Source organism: Podarcis erhardii, assembly GCF_964252035.2.
Source record: "Podarcis erhardii genome assembly, chromosome: 6".
In the NCBI taxonomy this organism is placed as follows: Eukaryota; Metazoa; Chordata; class Lepidosauria; order Squamata; family Lacertidae; genus Podarcis; species Podarcis erhardii.
The window spans coordinates 21874324-21900133 of record NC_138510.1 but is presented as its reverse complement, the minus strand read 5'-3'; the positions used below and the strand labels follow the sequence as shown (position 1 = coordinate 21900133).

At 41.6% G+C, this 25810-nt stretch overlaps 2 protein-coding genes across 4 annotated transcripts in view; one reads left to right on the top strand and one right to left on the bottom strand.

The window, feature by feature from the left end:
• Positions 1–1456, bottom strand: part of ZMYND8 (zinc finger MYND-type containing 8) — an 84204-nt gene extending 82748 nt beyond the window's left edge. The window contains exons 1-2 of one of the 2 annotated variants that reach the window (XM_081867523.1): positions 1356–1456; positions 41–84 (exon numbers count right to left, since the gene is read on the bottom strand). In XM_081867523.1, the coding sequence (XP_081723649.1) occupies positions 41–48 (8 nt within the window). In that variant the 5' untranslated portion in view covers positions 49–84; positions 1356–1456. The remainder of the gene's footprint in view (positions 1–40; positions 85–1355) is intronic. The other variant, XM_081867526.1, reaches the window with a different exon arrangement.
• Positions 1457–1620: 164 nt separating this feature from the next.
• On the top strand, positions 1621–21379 carry LOC309344092 (translocating chain-associated membrane protein 1-like 1). 2 transcript variants are annotated; one of them, XM_081866257.1, is made up of 12 exons: positions 1621–1753; positions 1875–2023; positions 7001–7061; positions 8215–8333; positions 9111–9227; positions 9325–9383; positions 11477–11561; positions 11921–11991; positions 13258–13362; positions 14829–14972; positions 15898–16055; positions 18097–21379. In XM_081866257.1, exons 2-12 carry the CDS (start codon positions 1904–1906, stop codon positions 18168–18170), a joined length of 1113 nt encoding a protein of 370 aa, XP_081722383.1. In that variant the 5' UTR covers positions 1621–1753; positions 1875–1903; the 3' UTR covers positions 18171–21379. The 2 variants fall into 2 exon arrangements, with proteins under 2 accessions (XP_081722383.1, XP_081722384.1); XM_081866258.1 differs by lacking the exons at positions 1621–1753; positions 1875–2023 and adding an exon at positions 2514–2657.
• Positions 21380–25810: the final 4431 nt, after the last annotated feature.

Genomic DNA, 25810 nt, shown 5'->3' with positions numbered 1-25810 from the left:
CATGTATTAGACCTGGTCATTTGAGGGTGACTACACTTACCCCATCATGACAACCAAGTTCTTGTGTGGCTTTCTTTTACAACCCTGAAAAACAAACCAGATGAATTTGATTTTAGATTTAAGATGCAGGAGAAAACAAATCAGCGTTACTTTTTTCCCTATGTTTGGTTTATGATAAAGTCTTACACACCAATATTCAATTAAACTAAGCTACTGGTAGAGAAACACAAAATACTCACATTTGCAAAACAGAAGACAACCACAGCATTTGTTCCTATATTCATTTTTGTTTTGTTTTGGTTCCTCGTTAATTTCATCCTTTCTTATATGGAGCTAATAAGGTCTTAAGAATCTGGTAGGCATTTTTTCTTTTACCCAGAACTTTAAGTTTATTAAACAAACAATGAAATGTCATACAGAAAATTTCTGACATATCAGTACTGCTTACCCTCCAGTACACCTGAAGACAGCAAAAGTTCGATTGAGGGAAACACAGCAAATTGTGGCACACATAGCTCTGATCTCTAACAGAATGGAATGGCCAGGTGGCTCTGGAGGATCTGCAGAAGCAGGGGAGGGGGGCTACCACTGTTTCTCCCCCCCCCCCCCGCTTCTTTTGCCTCACTCAGCCTAATGATGGGGCTGGCTGGAAATCTGAAGAGAGTGCTTCACACTGCAACATTTTGTTGCAGGCCCCATTTAGAAGTCAACAAAATCTTAAGTGGAAATACTCATTAACTGAAGCCTTTCTCGCCTGCGCTATTTATATGAGTTTTAGCATTCTGTGAGCTGCTGCGGAAATCCAGATTTGAAAGCAAGACTAGAAAGGCTTTGGAAAGAAGCAAGCACAACAAACCAGGCCACACACAGATAAGATGCGGGAACGAATGAAAGCAGCCTCTTCATAGCAGCCTCACGCTGAGCAATGTGGCGGTCTCTTTCTCCGACCCTCCAGGGTTTGGGGGCCAAGATCTACCATGACCCATTCCCCGTCCCCCCGCCCCCCCAAAGCCCCCTCACGTTTCTGAGGGAGATGCTTGGGATGAAACCTGGGAACTTTCCCAAGGGAAACACGTGCTCTGCTACTCCTCCAGCTGCGGGGCCCTGGCTTGGGAGCCGGATTCAGGCCGACGTAAAGCCCACTAAGTTCAACAGGGCTAAGTTGCTGAGGAAAGAAAGGAACCCAAAAAAGCTTCCTCTCAGGACTGGGGTCTGCACGTCCTTCTTATTTTCAGAAAGTGGCTCGCTTCGGTTTTTTTGTGTGATAAAGCCCAGGACGCATATTTTGAGAACTTTTACCACATAAGGGAAACAAAAAACAACAACAAGCCCGCCCCGCCACCCACAACCGGTACCTGACGCTCTTTCTTCTTTCTTAAAAACTCCTCGCAGGATGTTGCCTCCGCTCCCGAAAGCTCAGAGCAAGTGATACAGGTGGCTGGACCCGGCGCAGGCTCCACCTCCGGGGGCCAGCGAGTGGCCGCACTCAGGTGTCACTCACGCGAACCCCGCCTTCCTCCTCAAAGAGCCGTTTCGAGCGTCGGGCAGCCTCCCTCAACCGCTCCTCTCCCTCCCTCCCTCCCGCCCCGATTCCCGAGTCCCCGCCCCTGGCAAGCTGCAGCCGAGGCAAGCGATTAGCCGCCGAAGCCGACAATCAGGTTCACCCTGCGCGGCGATTGGACGACCCCCGGAGGGAGGAGGCGGGCCAGAGTTGTTGAAGGGGTGAAAGTCGTTGGTGTTTACTAGGCGTGAGGTGAGGGGGGGGGGTAATTGTTGAGGAGTTGTTTTTTTTTATTTATTTTAAAGGACTGCCGGGTGTACTTCATCCTTCATCTCTCTCTTTCTCTCTTTCCCCTCCACTTTGGGGCCTGGAGCTTCCCCAGCCTCACAAGCCTCCTCAGCAATGGGGCTGCGGAAGAAGAATAAGAGCCCGCCAGTCCTGAGCCATGAGTTCGTTATCCAGAACCACGCGGACGCCGTGTCCTGCCTGGCCATGGGCCTCCTCTTGGGGCTTATGTTCGAGGTATCAGCGCTGTGTAGGGCCTGGGGGCGAGCGAGGCCGGGAGGAGGGCGGGGGGCGGGGGGTGGTCAGCGTAGCAGCGGAGCGCGGGCTTCTCGGCTGAGGCACACCCCTTTCCTCCCCCCTCCCCCTCCTCCGCGCGCGGCCCCGCCCTTTCCCGAAATCTCGGCTCGGGCGCTTCCTTTTCCTTGGCGATTCTCACCAGCCCCCTCTACGTGTGCCCCTTCACGTTCTTCCTCTGTGCAAGGGAGGCGACGTGATCCCTGCCGGGGCCGGCTTCGCCTACCGCTCCTCCCTCCCTTCCCCCGCACGGAGTCTTTTGCTCAGATGACTCGTGAAAGCAAGCCAAGCCACATGTTAGAGACCCTCGGTCGGGAGAGGGAGGGGTGGGATATAAATTGTCGGTGGGTTGAACTGATAAGAAGAGCAACAACACCCCGCAACTAAATGATTTCTCGGCATAGCAGCGATAGATGCCTTTGGGTTAATGTAGCGCTAGATAAGGCAAAGTGGGAGGCAAAGCTCCCCCCCCCCTTCCCTGAAAGTTTTGTCTTGCCTCTACTAATACAGTGGTACCTTGGTTTAAGAACAGCTTAGTTTATGAACAACTTGAATTAAGAACGCTGCAAACCCGGAAGTAGGTGTTTTTTTGCCTTGGAATGAGAACAGGTTTCGTTTCCTGTCAAGTATGATCCATTTGTAAATTGAGTCCCCTACTGCTATGGGAAAGCACGCCTTGGTTTAAGAATGCTTTGGTTTAAGAACGGACTTCCGGAACGGATTAAGTTCATAAAACAGTGGTACCTCGGGTTAAGAACTTAATTCGTTCTGGAGCTCCGTTCTTAACCTGAAATTGTTCTTAACCCGAGGTATCACTTTAGCTAATGGGGCCTCCTGCTGCTGCCGCCACACAATTTCTGTTCTCATCCTGAAGCAAAGTTCTTAACTGGAGGTACTATTTCTGGGTAGCGGAGTCTGTAACCTGAAGCGTCTGTAACCCGAGTTACCACTGTGTTTGAAATTGCCCCATCCTCCATTTTCAAGGCCAGAGAGAGAGTGTGTGTGTTTATAATCTGCTTGGCTGCTCTCTAGAGCTGGTCACACAGTGTTGCAATCCCAGCCTTGGCATCTATTTTCAGCACTGAAGCTCAGTTCTACGGTGTACGATAAGAACAGACCTCAGTCAGTATAAGGAATCTCAAGTTTCATTGGTTACTAAACTTTAATGAGAAACTAGATTTGAAGGTTAGTATTTCTAGACTAGCCTTTTCCAATCTGGTTGTCTCTCTTCCAGTCAGCCAGTGCTGATGGGAGTTGTAGTACAAAACATCTGGAGGGGCACCAGTTTGAGGAGGACCAGAACTCAGTACAGTATCTCATTTTCTGTGTTAAGCATTGTTTGTATGTGTACATTTTGAGGGACTGTCATAAGTTTATGTGAGTTGGCAATCGTGTGGTATGCCAAATGCAGCTATTAGGTGTATATTTGGCATGACACCTATTATTGTAGCATTGATTATAACATAAGTATAACTGTTGATACCCCTATGCTGCATTAGAAAGGGTGTATGGAGTGTTAGGGGAGCCGTAGTACCTTTGGTAGGGGACATACGCTCCTGTGATAGTTTGTCCGCAATGGGCTCAGCTGTCACCTGTGGCTCCTAGAAGTTGTCAGCATGTAAATACACCCTAGAAATGGCTTCAGCTGGCAGCTAAACCAGGTGTGGGTATCTGATTGGTCTCAAACCCTCAGTAACTTAGGTTCCACCACATAGAGCAGATGAGACCAATAGTGGGTTCAACAGTCAAGAAGGTGGTTTCTGCATGTGCTGTAGAGGGAAGTGAGGGGCACATGAGGCTTATTAACCTGGGAAGGTAGGCCATCTAGAAGAAGGAAAACTCTGATCCTAAAGCTCCATTGCCTTGTGGGATTTTGCTGGGAGAACAAAAGGCTAAGGAGTAAGCCCTACACAAATCCGGAGTGGAATTCTTAAGATGGTTGGATGGTGCCTTGTACACCTCCATCTGGCAACTCCTGCAGCACCAAACTCCTGCAGAGTTTGGTGCACTCCATTGTCTCTCAAAACATGGATGGCAACAAACATTAGAAAGCTAATAGGGTGCACGCTATTCAGAAGCAATGAGGTGTGTAAAAGTTATGGAAAGCTGTGTTGATGTGGTTGGTTGATTGCTTAAAGAATGCTTTTTGCCCCATTTGGTTCAAGCAGCAGGTAAACTACCGGTAATTGTGATAAAAAGGTGTAAGATGTGTATGTTTGTTCTTTCCACATGGGATACTGTTAATATAAACAACTTAACATGCCTTTTAAGCAGTCAAGTCTCAAGAGTGGCCAAATTTACATAAGCATGATCATCACTGACTCATAAACCTGCAAAATGGAATTTGGAAAAAGACTCAGAATTACTTTTGCACACCTTAGATTTGATATAAAATGACTGTGTCACAGTTGTGCCCTGTTTTCAAAAAATGCCATCAAACATGATGTTAAGTAGAGGTGGGCAGGCAAATCAATGAACAGTAAAGAGAGGGATATGTAGGGTTGAAAAGCCTCCCATGTGCTTTTCAAGAATCCCAGCTCAGTCTGAGGCAGTCTTAACAGCAAAGGAATTAGTAAACAGATCGGGGGAGTAAATCGGGAGAAAGGGGCAATGCTATGATCCTGGAACAACATACAAATATGAATGTTGAAGGATACAGAGGAAGTTTACAGGGAGCAGCAGGGGAAGGTCAACCAATTGGGGGTTAGGGAAGAGTTGATCAGATCCAGCAACTTCCTCTCCACTACAGTTTTTACTCTAGTCATGAAGACATGTGGATCTAGACATAACTTTAGCCCGGGGATAGGGAACTCTGGTTCTCTACATGGATGTTGAAGACCAGTAACATTTGGAGGGTTTACCTTCACTGCTCTGTTTGCATGTAATCTGGGTATTGCACAGCACTGTTATATGACAAAAGAATTGCAATGGCTAAGGTGATGGTCTGAAAATGAAGTGGTGCTTTTTTAAAATCTAAGGCCATTGTAAAAACGGGAAAGTTACAATAGGGAAATCGGTTTCTACCTTCACTCAGCAAGGTGATTGAATTGGTCTTAGAGTAAAATACAACCAGAAGATTTGGCATAATTATGCTCATCAATACAACTCAATGTAGTGCTAGTATGAGGAAAATTGTAGCAGACTGTTAATATAATCAGGCTGCAAACTGCAGTTGTACTCTTAGATCTGCAATACATTAAGTACAAGTGTATAATAGACTTATGTTTATGATTGGAATTTCAGTTTTTCAAGTTGTGAATATCTTCCAGATGGAACTTGATGTTGGATTTACAGTAGCAATATAAGCATTCTAATTCAATTTATATACTTTTCTTTATTTCTGCTAATGGTGAAGGTGCAAAGATCTTCAGTGACATTCTAGCTGCAGATATTGCCTTATATTATACATCCATATACTTGTTCTTTTAACACATCTGATGCCTTAAAATGCATTTCCTTATGGAGTGTATGGTTTCCTCAAACAACCAAGTACTACATAGTAATAAAATGATTTGTTTCCTTAAATATTTGGGCTACAAACTAGCAGAGAGTTAGGGAGGTTTTGACTTAACTGGGTAGCACTTAATTCCTTGGTGGACTGTGACCATAAGATGATACTCATTCCTGTAGGTAGAGAGTAGTAGTTTTTTTTGAATGTGGAATTGTATTCTGCCTTTAGAGAGAAGCATTTTGTGTTTGTAGTCTCCCTATTTATTTGAGTGGAATGAATATGGCTTTAAAAACACTAAGAAAAATCCTACCATTGTCATTGGCTGTAAATCATTGCATGTGTCCTGGCATAGAAGATTCCATTTGCAATATTCAATCCAGGAAAGTTTTAAAAGAAGCCTGTGTTGGTTAGCTGCCTGTTGCTGAAGGTAGACACGGAAAGGATACTTACCTTTGTTTCCATGCTGTTTTGGTCTCTCTTGAGGAAATAATTTCCATCCCTGTTTCTTGAACTATCCTCTGAACAACTGTGCCTGCATCATAAAGGAGATTTGGGCCTGAATGTAATGTGCATGCTTCTGTGTATCAAAAATAAAATGGCAAGCATGTAAACATTGTATTAATGTGTATTTTGGGGATCCTTTGCCAATTTAACACTTTTTTTCTCTTAACCATGGTTCTGGGGTTGGACTCTCATGTTTCCTATCATTTTAGGCCCTGGTTTATCCTATGGTTACTCTTATTTATTTATTTGTTTGTTATTGATGCCTGCACATGTTAAGCATGACTAATGCTAAGCTGGCTTTGTTCATAACAAGAACTTAGGAGCCAACGTCAAAACTTAGCTTTGGGTCCTCCTCATAATCAAACCCAGCTTAGTGTCAGTTACAGATAGGTAGCCGTGTTGGTCTGCCATGGTCAAAACAAAATAAAAAAAATCCTTCCAGTAGCACCTTAAAGACCAACTGAGTTAGTTCTAGGTATGAGCTTTCGTGTGCATGCACACTTCTTCAGGTATCTGAAGAAGTGTGCATGCACACGAAAGCTCATACCTAGAACTAACTCAGTTGGTCTTTAAGGTGCTACTGGAAGGATTTTTTTTATTTTGTTTTGACCAGCTTAGTGTGTTAACCACGTTTTACATCAGTTGTAGACATAATGACTAACTGTGAGTAAAACTCACAGGAGTGAGGATTTGCACATCAGAGAGCACAATCTTGTGACTCTGATCTCTTAAGGGACTGTCAGTGTTACATCAGTGTCAGCCCTTCGTATGGCCCAATTTTAAACTTGGTGATATAATCCTAGACCAGTGAATGTTTACCATCTCTGATGCATATAAATATAATAAGACTGAAAGCCAGAAAGTTGTGTGTTAAAACAAAGGATAAAAACTTTACGGTGGCAGCTTTTAGGAAACATGTAAGTGATGTAAGTGCTTGCTAATTTGCCTTCTGTTTTAAATTTTAGGTTACAGCCAAATATGCCATTATGTTTATTACTGTTCAGTACAATGTTACATACACCACAGGTAAGAGTAAAACAAAATCATCTGCATGGCTGGCCATTGATTTAAGCAATAAAACACTGATACATCTCATGCCAATTATTTACAGTGCAATCCTGTGCATGCTTACTCAGAAGTAAGTTCTGTTGAGTGCAGTGGGTCTTACTCCTTAGTTTGTATAGGATTGCAGCCTTCATTTATAATCTTTTTGAGTCTGCAGTACATCCTGATCCTATGCATGTATATGTTTTCACTGACTTAAAAATGCAAGAGAGAAGACTTTCTTTTAAATTCCTTTAATCCTAGATAGCCCATACTCCTAAGTCTTGAATTGTTATCCAGTTATTTCTTGAAGAATTCATCATAGAAATCTTAGAAATTAGCCAGACACTGGGCGTGCTTTGCAACTGGTGCGGGTCCAATTGCGACCACGTGGAGATCTCTGGATGCCTGGTTAGCAACTGATATCTCCATCTGGCTGGCCCCTCCAGGTTTCTTAACAGGTAAACAGAAGAGCTTATTTATTGCATTTATATCCCACCTTTTTCTCCAAGGAGTACATGGTTAATTCACCCCCCTCCTCAGTTAATCCCTGCAATGACCCTTTTAGGTAGGTTAAGAGACTGTGACTGGCCCAAGGTCACCTAGTGAGCTTCCTGACTAAGTGGCGATTTGAACCTTAATCTCCCAGGTCCTAGTCTGACACTAACCACTATACCATACTGACTTCCTAGAGTACTTCTGCTAAGGGGAAGCTATATAAATTACGCCCGGAAATAAAAAGGAGGAAAGTAAAATGTCACTTACAGAAGGATCTGAAATACTTTCCTTGAAGCTTGAATTTGTTTTATTCTGGATTATTTGATGTTTTAATGTGTTATAAATCAATTTGAGATTTTTTCTTTAAAATATAAAGTGGTATTGAACTGAAAATAATAAAAAAATGAAGGATAAACAACAAACACTACCGGGAGTAATAGTGCCTAGATATTGTTGTGGTGACCACAACCTAGGCTAAAAGTGCCATTTGGAGATTGGCTTATGAATTTCTAAAACTGATCTAAGATAAGCAACATTGATGAAAACCATTTTTGTTTTCTTTTATTGCCTAATGGTTTTCCAAGTGCACTCTATACAGCTGGATTCTGTTGTAATAATAAGATGTTATGCATTTCAGATGAGAGGCCTGAGCCGGTACATTTCTATGAGTATGGTCCAAAAGACGTGGCCACCATCTTTTTCTACATGCTTATAGCCATTATTCTTCATGCAGTGATTCAGGAATACATACTAGATGTAAGTTGACCATTATTAGATGGGTGTACATATTTTCGGTTTGATAAGTTCTTAGCTCTTAAGATGGCTTTCTAAATAATACATCTAGTACTTGTCATGAAGTACTTGATATTCGGTGCCAGAAATCAACAAAATGTTCATTCAGTGAGTCACTGCAAGGCTTGCTAGAGCAGCGGTTGGGGATCTGTGGCTTGTCAGAATCTGACTCCTATAAGGCCTCGCCAGCATGGCCAAGGATGAGGGGAGTTGGAGTCCATCAACACCTGGAAGCCCACAGCTTCCCTGTCTCTGTGTAAGAGACTTCTCTTACTGTCCTCTCATTGCTGAGCCAGAAAATTGATTCTTTGTCAGTCAAGAAGAGATACTAGTACCAGTAACCATACTGTATGCATGCTTGGCCACCATTCCAGTGGAACTTGCCTATTACCCTTTTTAGCTATACAGTATGTCATAAGCTGTACATATTGGGCTCTGCACCGTGTGAGGTTCAGTAGCCAGTATGGGGCACAGCATGTTACATTTTTACAAACACTTGAGTATTAGGGCTACTCTGATAGGGTAGAATTGCTGTGGATGATAGTCATATTGCTGACCTGGCTAATAAGGCTAAAAGTCCAATTTATAGCCTTATTGCATTGGAATACAAACAGAGAAGATAAGATAAGCACTGACGTTGTGCTGATATTAGATTATCCAGATAGCATAATCAGTACAGAAAAACACCCACTTCCTAACTCATGTAAACTTTTGCTCATGTTTTTGTTTTTTAATTTCTAGAAAATTAATAGACGGCTCCACTTGTCAAAAACAAAGCATAGCAAATTCAACGAATCAGGGCAACTAGCAGTTTTCTACTTGTTTTCATTTGTCTGGGGAGCCAGTATTTTGTCTGCAGTAAGTAAGTCAAGTTATCTTTCTAGAATTTCTTCAACATACATGTTAGCACAAAATATATGATCACTTCTTTTACCTGTATATTTCTCCCCATTAGGAAGAATTCACTACCAATCCAACTTTGTTGTGGAAAGATTACCCTCATTCTCGAATGTTGTAAGTGTTGTTCTTGTGTTCCTTCATCTGATTTTAGTGGATATTGCTTTACTTGTTCAATTAACTTTCTGATGTTCTTCAGGTTGAATACATCTCTGCTGTGTCTAATCTCCAATCATAGTTTTATACATTTGTGTTATCTCGTCCCCCTCAGTTGCGTTTCTCTCTCTCCAGAAGCTAATATATATGAAAAAAATGTAACCTTCCTTTTTTAAGAAATTGTAACAGTCGCTGGTCTACTTTAGTTGCATCTCTTGTGACTCTGTTATGTTCTCTTGAATTGGGGGACAGGGGATAAGACTAACCCTCTTCAACCATTCATTTTGAATGAATGAAGAGGGCAGCAGGTATACAAGTCCCATCTGCAATGTCCCCTTCCCTATAATACACTTAAAATTTCCCCCTACACAATCTGTGTCATGCATTCTTTTGAATATCCGAATATTCATCCTAGATTTATATAATAGTTTACAATATTTGCTGATATATTTACCAGTATTTGAAATTGTTTGACTTTGCAAATAGAATCCATTTGCAGTCAACCAAGATCTTTCCTAATGCAAGCAGTTTAGACTCCATTATGTATGTAGGATTGTACATTAGTTTTCATTTAGGCTGAATTTAGTCTGCTTTTCCATTGTCCAGTCAACTGTGAAGCTCTTCAGAGGGGCTTGGGATTTTACTGCCCTTCCTATTTCATTGTCTGTTTCACACCCATATCTTGATAGTTTATTTAAAAGAAACCCAGTACAAATGTAGATCCAAGTGGGATCTACTGCCAGTGTAGTGACAGCTATTTTTGGTTGCCAACACCCTGTCCCCAATTCCTTGTCCATAAGAGGAGGGATCTTCTTATCCAATGGTTGCTATGCTTTTCAGGAACATTTGAAAGACTATGCCAATTAAGTGCGGCCTGCATATTGAGATTGCATTTGTCAGGCTACAGTATGTGGTAGAGTGCCCTTGCTATCTTTCACTTGTATACATAATATTTAAACATTCATTAAAATAAAATATTAGGGAGTTTTTCTATGAATGTTGAGTGTTGCAGATTAATTTAATCAAGAAAGTCAAATTGTATGAGCAAGGTCTACATTCTTGACTGACTTTGCTAACAAAGCAAAAAAAAATATGGTTGCAATATTTCTCTCCCCTTCTGCCTTGGGGGCAAGTGCCTTTCCCCTACAGCAAAGGAGCATTCCAGCTTCAGCTGATGCTTAGTTATAGGAATTAAAACCCCTTTGCTCAGCAATAGCTGAAGAAGCTTCCCTCTCCCCACATATTTCTCTTTTGGAGAGTATATCAGCTTCAGCTGATACTGGGTGGTGGCAGGCAAAAAACTCCCATGGAACTTTCTTTGCCCTGGAGCCTGGTAAGGGTGATGTCATGGGCTGGCTGGATGCAGAGGAATGGTGGGAGTAACCATTGATGGATGATGAGCAGTCAGAGGGAGAATGCTAGGAAGAGAAGCTGTTGGAAGCTGAAGAGGTAACATGGTTTAGTGAGCTAGGAGAGTCTGTTGCAGAGGGAAGTCCAAAATCAGAGGCAGAAGCTGAAGCATGGGAGGAGGGAGGTGAAGAGGCAGAGATGAACCAGGCTGGTGAAGAGTCACAGGTGTCTCCCTCTCCTGCTGTGACACACTCTGTTCCCCCCTGGTCTCCCAGAACCAGATGAAGCATGAAAGGGGCAAAGGGAGGCGGAGACTTTCAGTCTCAGCGACTGATCCCTTGGGCAAGATTTACCAGGGATGAGCTGCTGTACTCATTAGGCCTGACACTTTGCCAAGTCTGTACAGATTGTGTTATTGCTAATAAAGAGTTAACTCCAACTTGCATGGTGTGCTTTACTGCCAGCTCGCTCATGCCACGTTGTCCCAGGCAATCCCTGCCCTGCCTTCCTCCCAGCATGAGAACTGGAAGGTTACTGAAACTGTTTGGATTATCTCCCATCCCTCCCCCCATGACATGAAAGTTAGGAAGAAGGCACATTGTTCACTAGATAACAGAGTCGAAATTGGCCTGGTGAGTGTAATGGTTGAATGAGGTAGGTTAACACTGTTTTTGAATTTTTAATTATTTTGTGTGTGTGTTTAGTTTTCAGGTTAAATTCTTCTATATCTGCCAAATTGCCTATTGGCTTCATTCACTGCCAGAACTGTACTTCCAAAAGATTCGAAAGGTATGAGTTGCAATTTCACCATATTTTTATTGTTAATATTCTACCATATAAAAACTTTAGGCCAAAAAAACAGCAAACTAGATCTTGGGTACAAAGAGAATGGTGGGTGTTCCAAATAAGGAGAAGTTTGAATGAAATGGGGAAAACTTAACGTTGCTGCCCTCCCTTTCCAGAACCCAAGAAAATAGCACTGGAAGACATTGTGAAGACAAAATGACACAGTTAATGCCTGCAACTCAATCTGCATTTCTTAATTTAAGTATGAAGAACAATGAAAGATCACACAGCTTGCGCAGAGTTGTTTCTTTTGTCTTTTTAAAGTGTAACATGTCTCCTTTTCCTCTTTCATATAATTCTAGGAAGATATTCCTAGACAGTTGTACTACATCTGTCTTTATATTGTTCACATATCCGGTGCCTACATTTTGAAGTAAGTACAGGCGTCCCCCCACTTACACGGGGGTTACGTTCCGGGGCCCCGCATGCATAATTGAAATTGGGTAAAGTGGGGAGCACCCCACCTTAATAGAAAGGGAGGGACAGAGAGAGAGAGAGTGGGTGAAGTGACTCCAGAGTAAGGAGGCTTGGAAGTTGGCACTCTTCCCCCATGGAGAGGCAGTAGTGAGGTGGACTGGGTGAGCATCAGGGGAACAAGGCTGGGCTAGGCAAGTTGGCTTCCTCCCCTCCTCCTGCTGCCCAATCCAAAATGCAAGCAAGGCCTGGAAGAGAAAAAGCAGGCACCTCATTCCCCAGTGGGGGGTTGGGGCACTCAGTATGTGCAGGCTCCATCCCAAGACTGCTGAGCCATCCCGGCTGTGGCATCTGGCTGCAAACCAGGCAAAGGGGTGAGAAGGGCAGCTGAGAGCAACTGCCACTGGGCATGTTGTCTTCCCACCACCTGTGCTGCCTCCATGTTCCAGTGCTGCTGTGCTGCAGCCCAGACAGGGAGGCAGGTGGACAGTCCCAGGAGGCTGAGTGTTTGTGTTGGCCTAGCCAAAAGGCAGGCAAGCAAGCAGTCAGGTGAGCAAACAAGCAGGCGATCAGCTCCCTGCACGCTGGGAGGACTCTATGCAGTCTGCTCCCCTTCAGCTGCTTCAAGGGTTCAAATTTGCTGTGGCCTTTCCCTTGTTCTGGTAGTAGTCCCGAGCAAGGGAAAGCCTGCTTTATTTAGCTGTGACCCATGTAAAAACAGTTGTGCTCAAGTGGGGTGTGCTTAAGTGGGGGGGTGCCTGTATCTATAAACTTTGTATTTTATAGCATGCAAAGTAAATGTTGTATAAGGATAATGACACAATTGGGAAACAATGGTTAGATAATTTGATCTTAGCTGAGCTGGGATTTGAAAACAGATTTTTCTGTAGCAAAACAAACCGTACTGTAACTAGACCATGCATTGGCCTAATAGTTACTGATATCTTGAACTGTGTTAATATAAAACAAAATAAAAAAATTCCTTCCAGTAGCACCTTAAAGACCAACTAAGTTAGTTCTTGGTATGAGCTTTCGTGTGCATGCACACTTCTTCAGATAAGTGTGCATGCACACGAAAGCTCATACCAAGAACTAACTTAGTTGGTCTTTAAGGTGCTACTGGAAGGATTTTTTTTATTTTGTTTTGACTATGGCAGACCAACACGGCTACCTATCTGTAACTGTGTTAATATATTGAGGAATATATTTATTTTTAATATTTCAGTCTGCATCGCTTGGGCTTAATTTTGCTGGTACCGCATTACCTTGTGGAACTTATTTTTCATGCCTCACGCCTTTTCTACTTCAGTGATGAGAATAAGCAAAAAGGGTAATTTCTATTTATTATTACTGTTACTATTATGAAATTAACTTTTAATTTTCTCCCTCTACCCCTTTCTTTTACCCCTCACCCTCTTCTGCTACCAACATAATTTGGTTTGAGACCAGGTTATTTCACTAGTTGTGTGCATCTATTTGGGCCTCCTGGGTCTTAAGAGCAGCCTTGGAGGCCCTCTTCTCTAGTTTGCCACTGGGAAAGAGCAGGTTGGTAGTTCCTAGGTGAAGGCCTTTTTCAGTGGTAGTCCCGTATCTATAGAATTTTTTCTTCCAAGATTCAAAGGAATCTCAGGGCTTATATGTTCCTCTTCTTCCCATCATATACAATGAGCTGTCTTTTGCAGCTTTAAAATATTGCATGTGTACAGCAGGGTTGCCCTGTGCCACATGATGCAAGTTTTTGAAACTTTTATTGCAGAAGTAATATGATGTGGAAAGCACCACTCAGTGTGGAAAACACTGCTATACAGCAGATTCCTTGAGAATAATTCAATGTCATGTTGTGTTGATTGTTCCATCAACTCAAGTTTTTCAGCTTGCCAGATGGAACAATCCCCCTCTTCCATCCCCCGTGCGCTGTTCTAGGTTTCTCTAGTCTTACCCCTAAATTCAATTTGCTGGAGTGCATGGAGGATGGAGGAAAGCCCCATTGCACAAGTGGAAGTCCTTGCGGGGGCTTCCGATGATGGGATCTGTTAGATGCCCTTTCTAAGCAGCTATTTAGGATAATTATCAGTACAGTATTCAGGAAACTTAAAATCTGGTAATTTGGATTTGAGACCTGTCAGGAGTAAGCATGGGCCAATGGTATCAAATAGTATGGGAAACAGCCTTATTAGAAAAACTAACCAATAAACTGAAACTGACATGGGGACAAAAACAATTAGGAAGAAAAAAGGGGAGGGGGTGGGGTCAGGTGGTTATGCTTCTATTCTTCTACTTAGTGGGGGGGTGACAGCGTTACTTGTATGGGTTTTCTTAATATTCACTAGTTGTATTTCTTTGGTGGTGAAAGTGGTTGGGGTGGCTTAGGGTGTGGTTGGTTGTCTTTGGTTGGCTGTAGTGAGAATTTGGCGGGGGGGAATGAGTGTGTATTTTTGAATCGGGTTAGCCAGATTGATTCGTATGCTGTCGGCGGATTCTTGTCATTGTTTTGTTGTGCTGTGTATGTGATAAAGGGGAACCATACCATGATGAATGCATCTTCTATAAACCAATTCATGAACCAAGAACTTGTACATTGACCACTGATAATGAAACACGTTTTAAATATTTTCCCACATTTATTATGCTATTTTTGTGATATACAAATGACGTGAGAAAACTTGGTACTGTATACTTGTTTGTATAACATTATTCTTGTTTATAAGACCCACTTTTTAAAAAAAATCTGGTAATTTAGGGCGTTCATGAAGCAACTGATTTGGGGGGAAATACTTACTGTGAATTTCTTTTCAGATTTACCCTCTGGGCTCTACTGTTCATATTGGCTCGCCTTCTGACTTTAACTTTGTCAGTTCTCACATTTGGATTTGGTCTGGCAAGAGCAGAAAATCCTGGCTTTTCCATAGCAGAAGGAAACTTCAACATACTAACTCTTAGGTATAGTGAATTTGACAAATGGCAAAGAACTAGCTATTCTTGCGGGGAAATGTACTGTTAGTTTTTTATTATTGCTCCTTTAAACATTACATTTATTAAGTTGATAGGTAATTTGTGAGATATCTGAAATCTATCTTAATTGATCAAGCGGGACCTTGCATGAAAATGTTGCAATCTTGAGTTCTTCTGTTCAGGATTTCATCCACTCCATTCTTTTTCTGTTCTTAACCCCCCCCCCCCCAGTAGATAGCCAGCATTCAATGCCCACTAAGTATGCTCAGCCCCACACCCTTTATTTTTGGTCCCCTTCCTGGGTTCAGGGTGGGAAGGATAAACATAACAGTACTCAATGCCAGCTATGGTAAATTATGGAATATGCCCTTTGATTTATAGGCAGCTGTTGCTTCTGTCCCAGAACATTGGGAATATTCTCCTTATTTGGAGTTTGCTGGTAGCTTCTTCTTGTGCAAGCGCAGAAAGATATAAATCAGAAGTACATGGAATAGTGTTAGATAGCAAAAGTATATATGAATTGCTGTTTTGACATAAATAAGTTCCAGCCATTTCAGCATTCTGTCTCCAGCAGTGACCAGCCTGGCATCTCTGACAAGTTCATCCTCTGCTTGAACAAGAGGGATATTGCTCCATATTTGTTAGGTCTATTAATAGTTATTATCCATATCACTCAGAAACATCAAGTTGCTTCTAAAAGCACAAGAAAGTGACATCCCTCTTAACAAAGGTGCAGTTGCATGTCATGAGTAATTTTTATTTCTTCAGTACTCCATAAATGTAGATCATTTCAAACATGCTTGCCTCCAACATAACTTGAGCCAATTTAATGCATTATTTCTAAACTTTTCGTATTTATTGTTCAGTGCTTGTAGTTGTATTAATTTCCATATAACATTTTTCAACTTACTAGAATTAGCTGTCTGGCTGCAATCTGTTTGACCCAAGCTTGGATGATGTGGAAATTCATTAATTTCCAATTAAAGAAATGGAGGGAGCATATTCAGAATCAAATTCCTAAGAAAACAACAAACATAAAGGTTAAACCAACAAGGAAAGAGTCATCCAAAGGTAGGTATATTCCTCATACTGATATACTGCTATCAGTCACAAAATATAACTGCCACATTGGCATGTTGTTCTAAACCATGGTTTACTGTGATAAACATGAGCTGGAGTGAGTGTCTGGCTCATGTGCTTCCCCTCACCCTTTCCTGGTAGAACATTTGACTTCATTTACTTTTCCAGTTTGGCAGTGTTTTACATCATATCCCTTAATCTCAATTTGTTGTGGGAAAGTCCACTATCAAGGTTTAACTCAAGTATGGTTGGTTTAGACTAGCTTCATAACTCTTGGTTCAAAGTTGGCTTGTTTTGAAATTAAGGTGGGGGGAGAGCTTGGGCTCATTCAGCTCATGCACATTGCAGTAAACATATGATCCAATAATTATTATTAAATTTTTATCCCACCCTGCCTCCTGAAGGAGTGACCTCTTCCCAAATTCGGTGGCTTATTTTACTTCGGAAAAGTGCACAGTGCCACTGTTCAAAGTTATGGGAGAGGCTTGGGAAACAGGAGTGTTCCTCCTCTCTTATAGCTCCTAACAAAGACGCTGTACCAGAGGAAGAAGTGGGACTTTTCAGAAGTAAGATCTTTGAAACTATTTAATTTTCCCCATCTTTTTGCCCCAGCGCTTTAATGGAGTGGAATCTTTTTCTCTCCTCTGCTGAGTGCCTGTGTGATTATCTGGTGAACCTAAGTGTGCTACCTGTATGGTCTGTTTAAGTGTGTTTTTGCCATGCCCACTACTGACATGAAGGCTTCAATCCTCATTGAAGCCCTCAGGCTGAAAAAGGTTGGCCACACCTGCACTAAACCATTGCTTAACAGCTAAAGTTTAGCATGATTTGTATATGTAGCAATTGATGGCTGAATGTGCAATATTATAGTGGCAGCTTCCAGTGAAAAGCGTGTTACTTGCTTCGTTTCTTAGCACTGGAGTTGGTGTGTTATAGAATGTAATTTAGGGACACGGGTGGCGCTGTGGGTAAAACCTCAGCGCCTAGGACTTGCCGATCGTCAGGTCGGCGGTTCAAATCCCCATGGCGGGGTGCGCTCCTGTTGCTCGGTCCCAGCATCTGCCAACCTAGCAGTTCGAAAGCACCCCCGGGTGCAAGTAGATAAAATAGGGAACGCTTACTAGTGGGAAGGTAAACGGTGTTTCCGTGTGCTGCGCTGGCTCGCCAGATGCAGCTTGTCATGCTGGCCACGTGACCCGGAAGTGTCTGCGGACAGCAGACACTGAGTGAGATGAGGTGAGTGAGATGAGCGCACAACCCTAGAGTCTGTCAAGACTGGCCCGTACGGGCAGGGGTACCTTTACCTTTACCTTTAGAATGTAATATGCTCAGTCCATTCATCTTGCTGTAGACACAGAGTATACCTTGTTGGCTAAGTTTAAAGCAAACTTCATCTAGGCCTGCAGCGTGGTGTATGCTTAACATGTTAAGTGGACTGAATGAAGCTTATTTCTGAGTATACTGATTTGTATTCGATTGCACTATTAGTTGTTTTTAAATCCCTGATTTAACTCTGGTTGTGTACCTTTGATGATGAAAGTATCTGATCCAGTGGGGTCCTCTTGTGAGCAGAAAAGGGATTTGCACGCTCTTTGGTGATTCTCCTCCTGCAGCCCTGGGTGCTGCCTCCCAACTATCAGAATGTTTCGGAGCAAATATTGGGGGAACAGGGAAGCTGTATGGGGAAATAGGAATATCCACCTACCTTTCTTCCAAATTTATCCTTGAGTTGGAGATGGGGAGTCTAGCAGTTTGGTAAGGTGAAGCTTGGGATATTTGCTGGAAGAATGGTTCTTCAAAGGACTATGCCATGACATGTTCAGAGGGGAGAATTTTCAATAAATTGCAGAGGTGGGTAGCAGAAGAAAGTGACAAAGGAACTGAGATTATTTATGACATATGTAATAGAAGGTACCCAGTATAAAACTTGGATATTTAAGTAATAATCCAAGTCTAATCCTGACAATTTAGGAGATTACAATATTGTGTTTATACAAATTGGTGTTGCATTAATCTTCTCTTTTTATTGCAGCTAACTTTGTCAATGGAGCAGTAAAATTTGAAGAGGGTACATCACCTAGAAAAAGAAAATCAAAAATGTTATGAGGAGCATAGAACGTAAAAGCAACCTTTTAATTGAAGACTTTGGTGATTAATGAAAATGTTCCATTACCAGAGTTGTGTTCACTAAAGGACTCTGGTTGAAATAATATATTTTTAAAAATTCATCAAAACAAAGTTATGGTGAGAACACTGTATTTCAACATGAGTTTTAGCTTATTTAACCTAGATGCTCAATCTCCACTATTAATTTCAGTCTTTGAAAAATTATTTGTCTTACTCTTGAATGTAAGTACAAATCCTTCAATGCTATGGAAGGCTTATAAATCAGACATTGCTTTTATTTGAAGCTTTAAAATATAATTAATATTTCATTTAAATATAAAGCTTTTAGAAACTTTAATTTCTGGACTTGGGCGGGAAGTTGTGTTAGGGGGTTTTTCATTTTGTTTTTTAAGAAAATGTTTTGCACACTATTCTCAAACTGTCTGAAATGTCTATTCAGAAGTAATTCCAGATGGTTTTCCTATTTTAAAAGTTCATAATTTGGATAACTATGGTTAAACACAGTGTTTAAGGAAAGAGAATAAAATCAATGAATAACTTCATCTTGGAAAACTGCTAGTTCATTTGAGGCCACACTGTGTATTTGAAAATGACTGTGAAGGCAGTCTATTAAGGCAGATTTTGCTGAATTGGTCTCCTGAATTACCTAATACGAAACCCCACATAGCTGGCTTTATTTATATATAAATACACATGGCTTCTTGAAGTCCTGAAAAGTAAGTTTCAAAACTAAATCTTCTTCACATGGTGCTTAAGTTTGATTTATGTTGGTTTAGATACAATTAACTGTTTCATGAATCTAAAAATGAATGCTTAACGAGCAGAGCCGCATATCATTTCAGATTTAAGTCAGATTTCTTGTATTATGTAGTATAACAAACAACCAATATTTTTTTCTTATTTCAAAACTAGCTGAACCTGGCTCTTCAATGTCATAAACAGACACTTCATCAGTGGTTAGTATAACAGATGTGCATAATCACTAAATAGCACAGCTGTGTGATAAAATATCCAATTATAATTAAGCTTTAGAAAAATGGTTAACCTTTCAAGAGAAGCATTGTAAAACCCAAAGAGCTTACTAGACTCTTGCAGCTGGCTTCCAGAAGTCCAGTGTTACTTCTTTTACTTTGACCAAGCTGAATTTTATGTCATCATGCAGGTTTTTAAACTCCTTACTGATTGAAGTATCTTTGTTATGCAGCATGGAGGGCAGTTGCAGCTTGAGTAAAAATAATTTTGAAGCCCCACTGGGTTCATTGAACTGCTTTCAGGGCACTGTTTTCAGGCTTCCATTTAGAAACTTCTTCCCTTTCTGCTTTCCCAGGCTATTTTCTAGAGAAGTAGGAAGTGAAATATTTTCTGTAAATGAGACAAATGGAAACATAGTCTGCAATCCTGAAAGCACATTCTAAGCTCTGTACTTTAGAGTGAGCAAGTAAGCAGTAAGAGCCTTTGCCCTTTATATGTGATGTTGGTTGTGCTATATAGGAATTTTGTGAAATCTATATAATTATATTAATATTTAATTGTGGTTTTTCCTACTATTCATTTGGATTCTGTAAAAGCATTAACACAATTTGCTTAAATGTTCCAAGCTGATTAAAGTCTGTAAGACACTATAAAAATTTGATCCATATACTATTGAAAGTCTTGTAGCCCCATACCAACCACCAGACATTGCCATAAGCACAATTTTTCCCCTACTTGGTTCATTCCCAGAGTGCATGGAGTTGTCTTAACTCTGCACTCAGCTGGGAAGCTATCACATGCACAAAAGTTCTGTACTAATTTAAAGCAACTACACTTAAAGCCTTTGATGGGGAAAAATGCTTAAAACAGATGCCTCAAGTACCTTCATTAGAAACACAATGGCAGGGTCATCAGATAGCAGGGATGTCCCTGTTTCATACACAAACTGTATGATAAATTAAATCACAGTTAGCTATTACAGCTCACTGAGTTGTTTTTAATGTTCACACAAACACATATTTAATAAGCAAGGTTTGCTACCATGTGCTATATATCAGGAGAACCATCTACTGTGACATTGGCAAACCATTTTCTTATGATTGGTTCAGAAATCAATCTGCATCAGTCCTGTGATGAAATCAAACCTCACTTCTGACCACGCTTCTGTGACAAACAAGTGACAAATCATTCTTTATTTCTCATTAACAGTCAATTAAACCATTGTCACGTGTTCTTTGATGTTGCTACATAGATAAAATCATTCAATAGGAGATTTTTTGGTATGTTGTATGCAAATGTATGCAAATGCTATTCAGGATTTGAGCCCATTTTTCTTGTTTCCCAACTTGTTTCTGTGTGCAGATTATAGGAATTTGTCTGACTTCTCACAATCCTGTATATTTCTACTGAAGATGTTTACCATTGAACTAGAATATATTTTTTTATGATTTTAATAAAACTTGTTTGTATAATGATGAATGCCTCATTTGATAAAAGTAACTTCTAAGCAGTTTTGATGAAAATATTGTTTCCTGATTTTAGTGTTCAGTGCTGCTTGCAATACTATGTTTTTTTGAACAACTTGCTTATAGTTCTGGACTATTATGTAACAGGGGAGGCCAAAGGCCAGTTACACTATTACATCCTAAGGATGATAGCTGTGGACACTGTGGGTTTACAGGTTGAAGTCTGTACTGTCTAAAATGTTTTATGTTAGCTAATTTCAAACAGCTTTCTTAAATAAATGGCAAACCTAGAACTTTAACACAATATGTATGTACTGTATCAATAATGGAAAAGGTAGTGGTTATGGCATTTGAATTTGTGGAGTCTATCCACTGTTCCATATTGGGAACTATGTTTCATATTCGTGAAAAAATATGGTTCAACAACTGCATAGTGGCCAGAAATAAATTGCAAACATGCACCTATAAATCTTCTAAGCCTCTACACTGACAGATTTCTTTGTCTCTTTTTCCCCCCAGAAAGCCAAACTTTTTGGTTATAGTTTTAACTGAATGTTACCTTAAATGTGTGTGGATAGTTGTGTGCGTGTACACCTGATATCTGTATAATGGAAAGAAAATGTCATTCTGTTGCAGCATGAAAGGAATTGAAAATTGAGTATCATACTGCCCTGTGTCATTGCACCACACTAATTGATGTTTTATGTACTATCAAATGCATTAAATAAAAAGTGTGCCTTTACCTTAGGATACTTTTGTTGAGTTTTGAAACTTAGTCTGTTGAAGTATTGCTGTGGGAGAACTTGATGCGCAGGTGGCTTGGCACTGATTTACTGCCAGTTGAGAGATGATGGAGAAATTCGTGTTTGAGAAATCTGCGTCTGGTGTATATGTGGGCTTCTGTTTTTTAAAACATTGTTTGAGCACTCCAACTTGTATATCTGAATTACTGCAGTCTGCAAACAGCTGCATTGCTGCAAAGCGGTAAGTTGTGTTACATGAACACACAACCCAACACTAGTGTAATGCCTATTCAGTCCTGTATGATGAACATGAATGTTATTCATTTGTGTGTGTGCAAGAGCTGAATGTTTTTAAGATTGGAAAGGGGGCTTGAGCAAAATTGGAGATTGGCTGCATATCTAGCAACCTGTGCTGCTGTTTCTATATACTATATACAAATGTTTGTGGCAGGATATAAATGAACTAAAAATACATAACTGCAGTTTACAAGGGAGCAAGAAACCAGTCTATAACATGATTACTTCTCATACTCTATGCAAGACTGGTACAGGAAAATGTTTCTTGCCCACCAGTCAGGTACCACCTTGCTCTTGGTGCAAATACAGAATAAAGGCCTAAAAGTGATGGTAGTTACAGACACCTGCAAGTGAGTGAGAACAGAAAATGAGTCCATTTTGGAAAACTGCTACACTGTATGTTGACTGTTATTTATTTATTTGATAAATTTTATACACCACTTGATTGTTTAAAATAAACTCAAAGTATAAAACAACAAATTTATCAGTAAAAATACCATAAAAATTCTGTAAATCATTCAAAACAAAACAATAAACTAAGAACTAACCCATTAATAAACTTACTCTTCAATTGAAACAAAATGTTCAAAGTGGAACAAATGTGCAAAAATTATTTACAGCTGGCAGATGTGTTACCTATTGTTAACCATAATAACCAGTTTTGGTTTTCCCCGTGCTTAGACATAGTTAACATTTGGAATAATAATAATAATAATAATAATAATAATAATAATAATAATAATAATAATAATAATTTATTATTTATACCCCGCCCATCTGGCTGGGCCTCCCCAGCCACTCTGGGCGGCTTCCAAAAGAATATTAAAATACTATGATACATCAAACATTAAAAGCATCCCTAAACAGGGCTGCCTTCAGATGTCTTCTAAAAGTCTGGTAGTTGTTATTCTCTTTGACATCTGGTGGGAGGGCGTTCCACAGGGAGGGCGCCACTACCGAGAAGGCCCTCGGATGATATTGTGCTTCAGTAATGAGAAATGAGCCACAATGAGTTCAAGGGGCATTATTTCCAATTAGGAGATGGTTGGACAGTGTTCTTGAAGCTACCAGCATGAGTTACAGATAGGTAGCCGTGTTGGTCTGCCATAGTCAAAACAAAACAAATTCCTTCCAGTAGCACCTTAAAGACCAACTAAGTCAGTTCTTGGTATGAGCTTTCGTGTGCATGCACACTTCTTCAGATAGGTATCTGAAGAAGTGTGCATGCACACGAAAGCTCATACCAAAAACTGACTTAGTTGGTCTTTAAGGTGCTACTGGAAGGAATTTGTTTTGTTTTGACTACCAGCATGAGTTTGACCAAACTGCGGGGGGCAGTGGAAGACAGGAGTGCCTGGCGTGCTCTGGTCCAGGGGGTCACGAAGAGTCAGACACGACTAAACAACATTTTCCTGTCACCACAAGGCTTTACGTGTGGATCCTGATGCTCGAGGCGGCCGCCTCACCCTGCCTGTCCTAAACTCACCAATCTATTTTGCACAGCTGCCTTGACTCGGCTTGTTCTAACCACACACACGCCAAATCACACCACCCCGCCGCGTGCTGCCCTGGACACTTCCTAGCAGCGTCCGTCGGCCTCCTTCCAACAACCAGCCCGCCCTCACCCGGCTACCACGGCAACGTGTGCCGTGTGGCCTATGGGAGAGCGAGACGGCGTGGAGTGACCGGGGCGTAGGGCGGGCCTTGTGTCAAGAGTTGTTGCCACAAGCGCGCATGCTCCGCCCTCCCGCCTTCCTGCCCATCATTCCGGGCGTTGCCGCGGTGGCAGAGCGAGGAGAGAGGGGCGGGGCCACGCCGAACTCTCCCGTCTAAACCGAGCGGGAAATTTCCCCGCTTATCATCCTTAGGAGAAGGGGCTCTCGTGGGGGGGGCGGGGGGCGGGGAGAGGTTTGGAGGGAAACCCCTCCCTTTCCTCTCCTCGTGTCGTGATTGTCGTGCTTCAGAGAGAAAAGCTATTGTCACAAGTAGCCGCTGTCCTTTGGCGCTACGCTACTTCCGTCTACTGTTGAACTGCTTTAACTTGTGTCTGCTAATAATTTAGGATTTTTAAAAATATCATCATCGTCATCGTGTTGCTCCCGGATACAGTGCGCACGTAAAGAATCATATCGGAGGGAGAATTTTTTTGGTGCTGGTGTGGTTCATTTTCCAGTCTGAGCCTCACTGTAATTATTATTATTATTATTATTATTATTATTATTATTATTATTATTATTATTACCCCGCCCATCTGGCTGCGTTTCCCCAGCCACTCTGGGCAGCTTCCAACAAAATATTAAAAATACAATAAAACATCAGACTTTAAAAACTTCCCTAAACAGGGCTGCCTTCAGATGTCTTCTAAAATCAGACAGTTTATTTCCTTGACATCTGATGGGAGGGTGTTCTACAGTGCAGGTGCCACAGCCGAGAAGGCCTGCCTGGTTCCCTGTAACTTTGCTTCTCGCAGAAGGCCCTCGGAGCTGGACCTCAGTGTCCAGGCTTAACGATGGGGGTGGAGACGCCCCTTCAGCTATACTGGGCTGAGACTGTTTAGGGCTTTAAAGGTCAGCACCAACACTTTGAATTGTGCTCGGAAACATATGTAGGTCTTGTGTTATGTGGTCTCGGCGGCTGCTCCCAGTCACCAGTCTAGCTGCCGCATTCTGGATTAGTTGGAGTTTCTGGGTCACCTTCAAAGGTAGCCCCACGTAGAGTGCATTGCAGTAGTCCAAGTGGGAGATAACTACTGTAGCCCTTTCCTTCTTGCTGCTGGATTTTGGGAGCTTGGTTGGGGGTGGGGAGTGGGTATGGGCTTCCCTTGCTTTCTACATGCAAGCATTTTCAGGGAGCCCATTTTGGAGTGACCAGAGGAGAAATGATCACTGGGAGGAATGCAGAGAGAAGACACACCATAATGCACCTGTAGCAGCAAAACCAGGTGCTATCATCCCCCGCCACACCTGCAATAAAACATGTCTCTCCTGTATTGGTCTACACAGCCACAGCAGGTGCTGTAACTGCCCCCCACAAAGGCACACTATTCCATTGTGTCCTGAGACAGATGGATTGCAGCAACAATAACAAGAACAAAGCAAGGAAACAGAAAATTCAGCTTCAAATCTCTAAAATATAAGGAATGCACCCCCCAACAGAAGATGCTAGCAATATAGTTTCAGTAATTATTAGGTGAACGTGGTCAGGGGCATTTTCCGTGTGGGATATAAAAGGGTGTTGGGTACTAAATGCTGCTTGTTTTGGCATTTGTTGTGGTCCTAAAGTTTCACAAATAGGATCCTAGATGGATCTTTTTCCATAAGTAAGTGCTCTCATATTCTTCTGTATCACATTATTTGTAATTGTGAAGCCAGTTTATTCTTTCCAGTGTGCTCCCAGCTGTGTCTTAGCAACAGATAGGAAGTGAGAAAAAAAAACTTTACGTAATGTAATTTGTTCTAGTTTTGGACGAATGTCCAAGAGTTCTATTCCAGGGTACATTGTTAGAAGTTGGCCAGTAAATGTGTGTTAAAACTCGAATACTGACAAAGCCATCACATGTGGGTAAGATAACTTGTCTCACTTGCCAAAGAGCAAGCATAACTTTTTGGTTGTAAGCAGCACAGGATGCTATCTGACAGTCTTAAAAACAACTTCTGAATTTTGGTGCTTATTTGTTTATTTGATCTTGAAGATGATTTAGTTTCTTCTTGCATGTGACCATCTTTCTGCCTATAACTTCTCCTTAACACACCATGATACTTAATAAGTAACTATATTTCCAATCAGTAAGTTATAAATAGTGGGACTTATGCTTGCCTTACGGTCACGTGTAGTATGCCACACTGGTGTGGCAAGAGAGGATGGCAAGTGTGACAAGAAGATTCAAGGACAATCAAAGAAACATTTAAACATTTTAGTGTACAGTGGTACCTCAGGTTACAGACGCTTCAGGTTACGCGTTTTCGGGTTGTGCACCGCGCCAAACCTGGAAGTACTGGAACAGGTTACTTCTGGGTTTCGGCGCTTGTACATGTGCGGAAGTACTAAATTGTGCTTTGCGCATGCGCAGAAGTGCTGAATCGCAGCCCGTGCTTGCGCAGACACGGTGCTGCGGGTTGCAAATGCTGCGGGTTGCGAACGT

Bases quoted from the DNA above. Each gene is read 5' to 3' on its own strand.
- LOC309344092 (XM_081866257.1), top strand. From the start codon at position 1,904: ATGGGGCTGCGGAAGAAGAATAAGAGCCCGCCAGTCCTGAGCCATGAG. The intron at 8,334-9,110 runs GTAAGTTGACCA...TTTAATTTCTAG, and splicing joins TTCAGGAATACATACTAGAT to AAAATTAATAGACGGCTCCA. The intron at 9,384-11,476 runs GTAAGTGTTGTT...GTGTGTGTTTAG, and splicing joins TACCCTCATTCTCGAATGTT to TTTTCAGGTTAAATTCTTCT.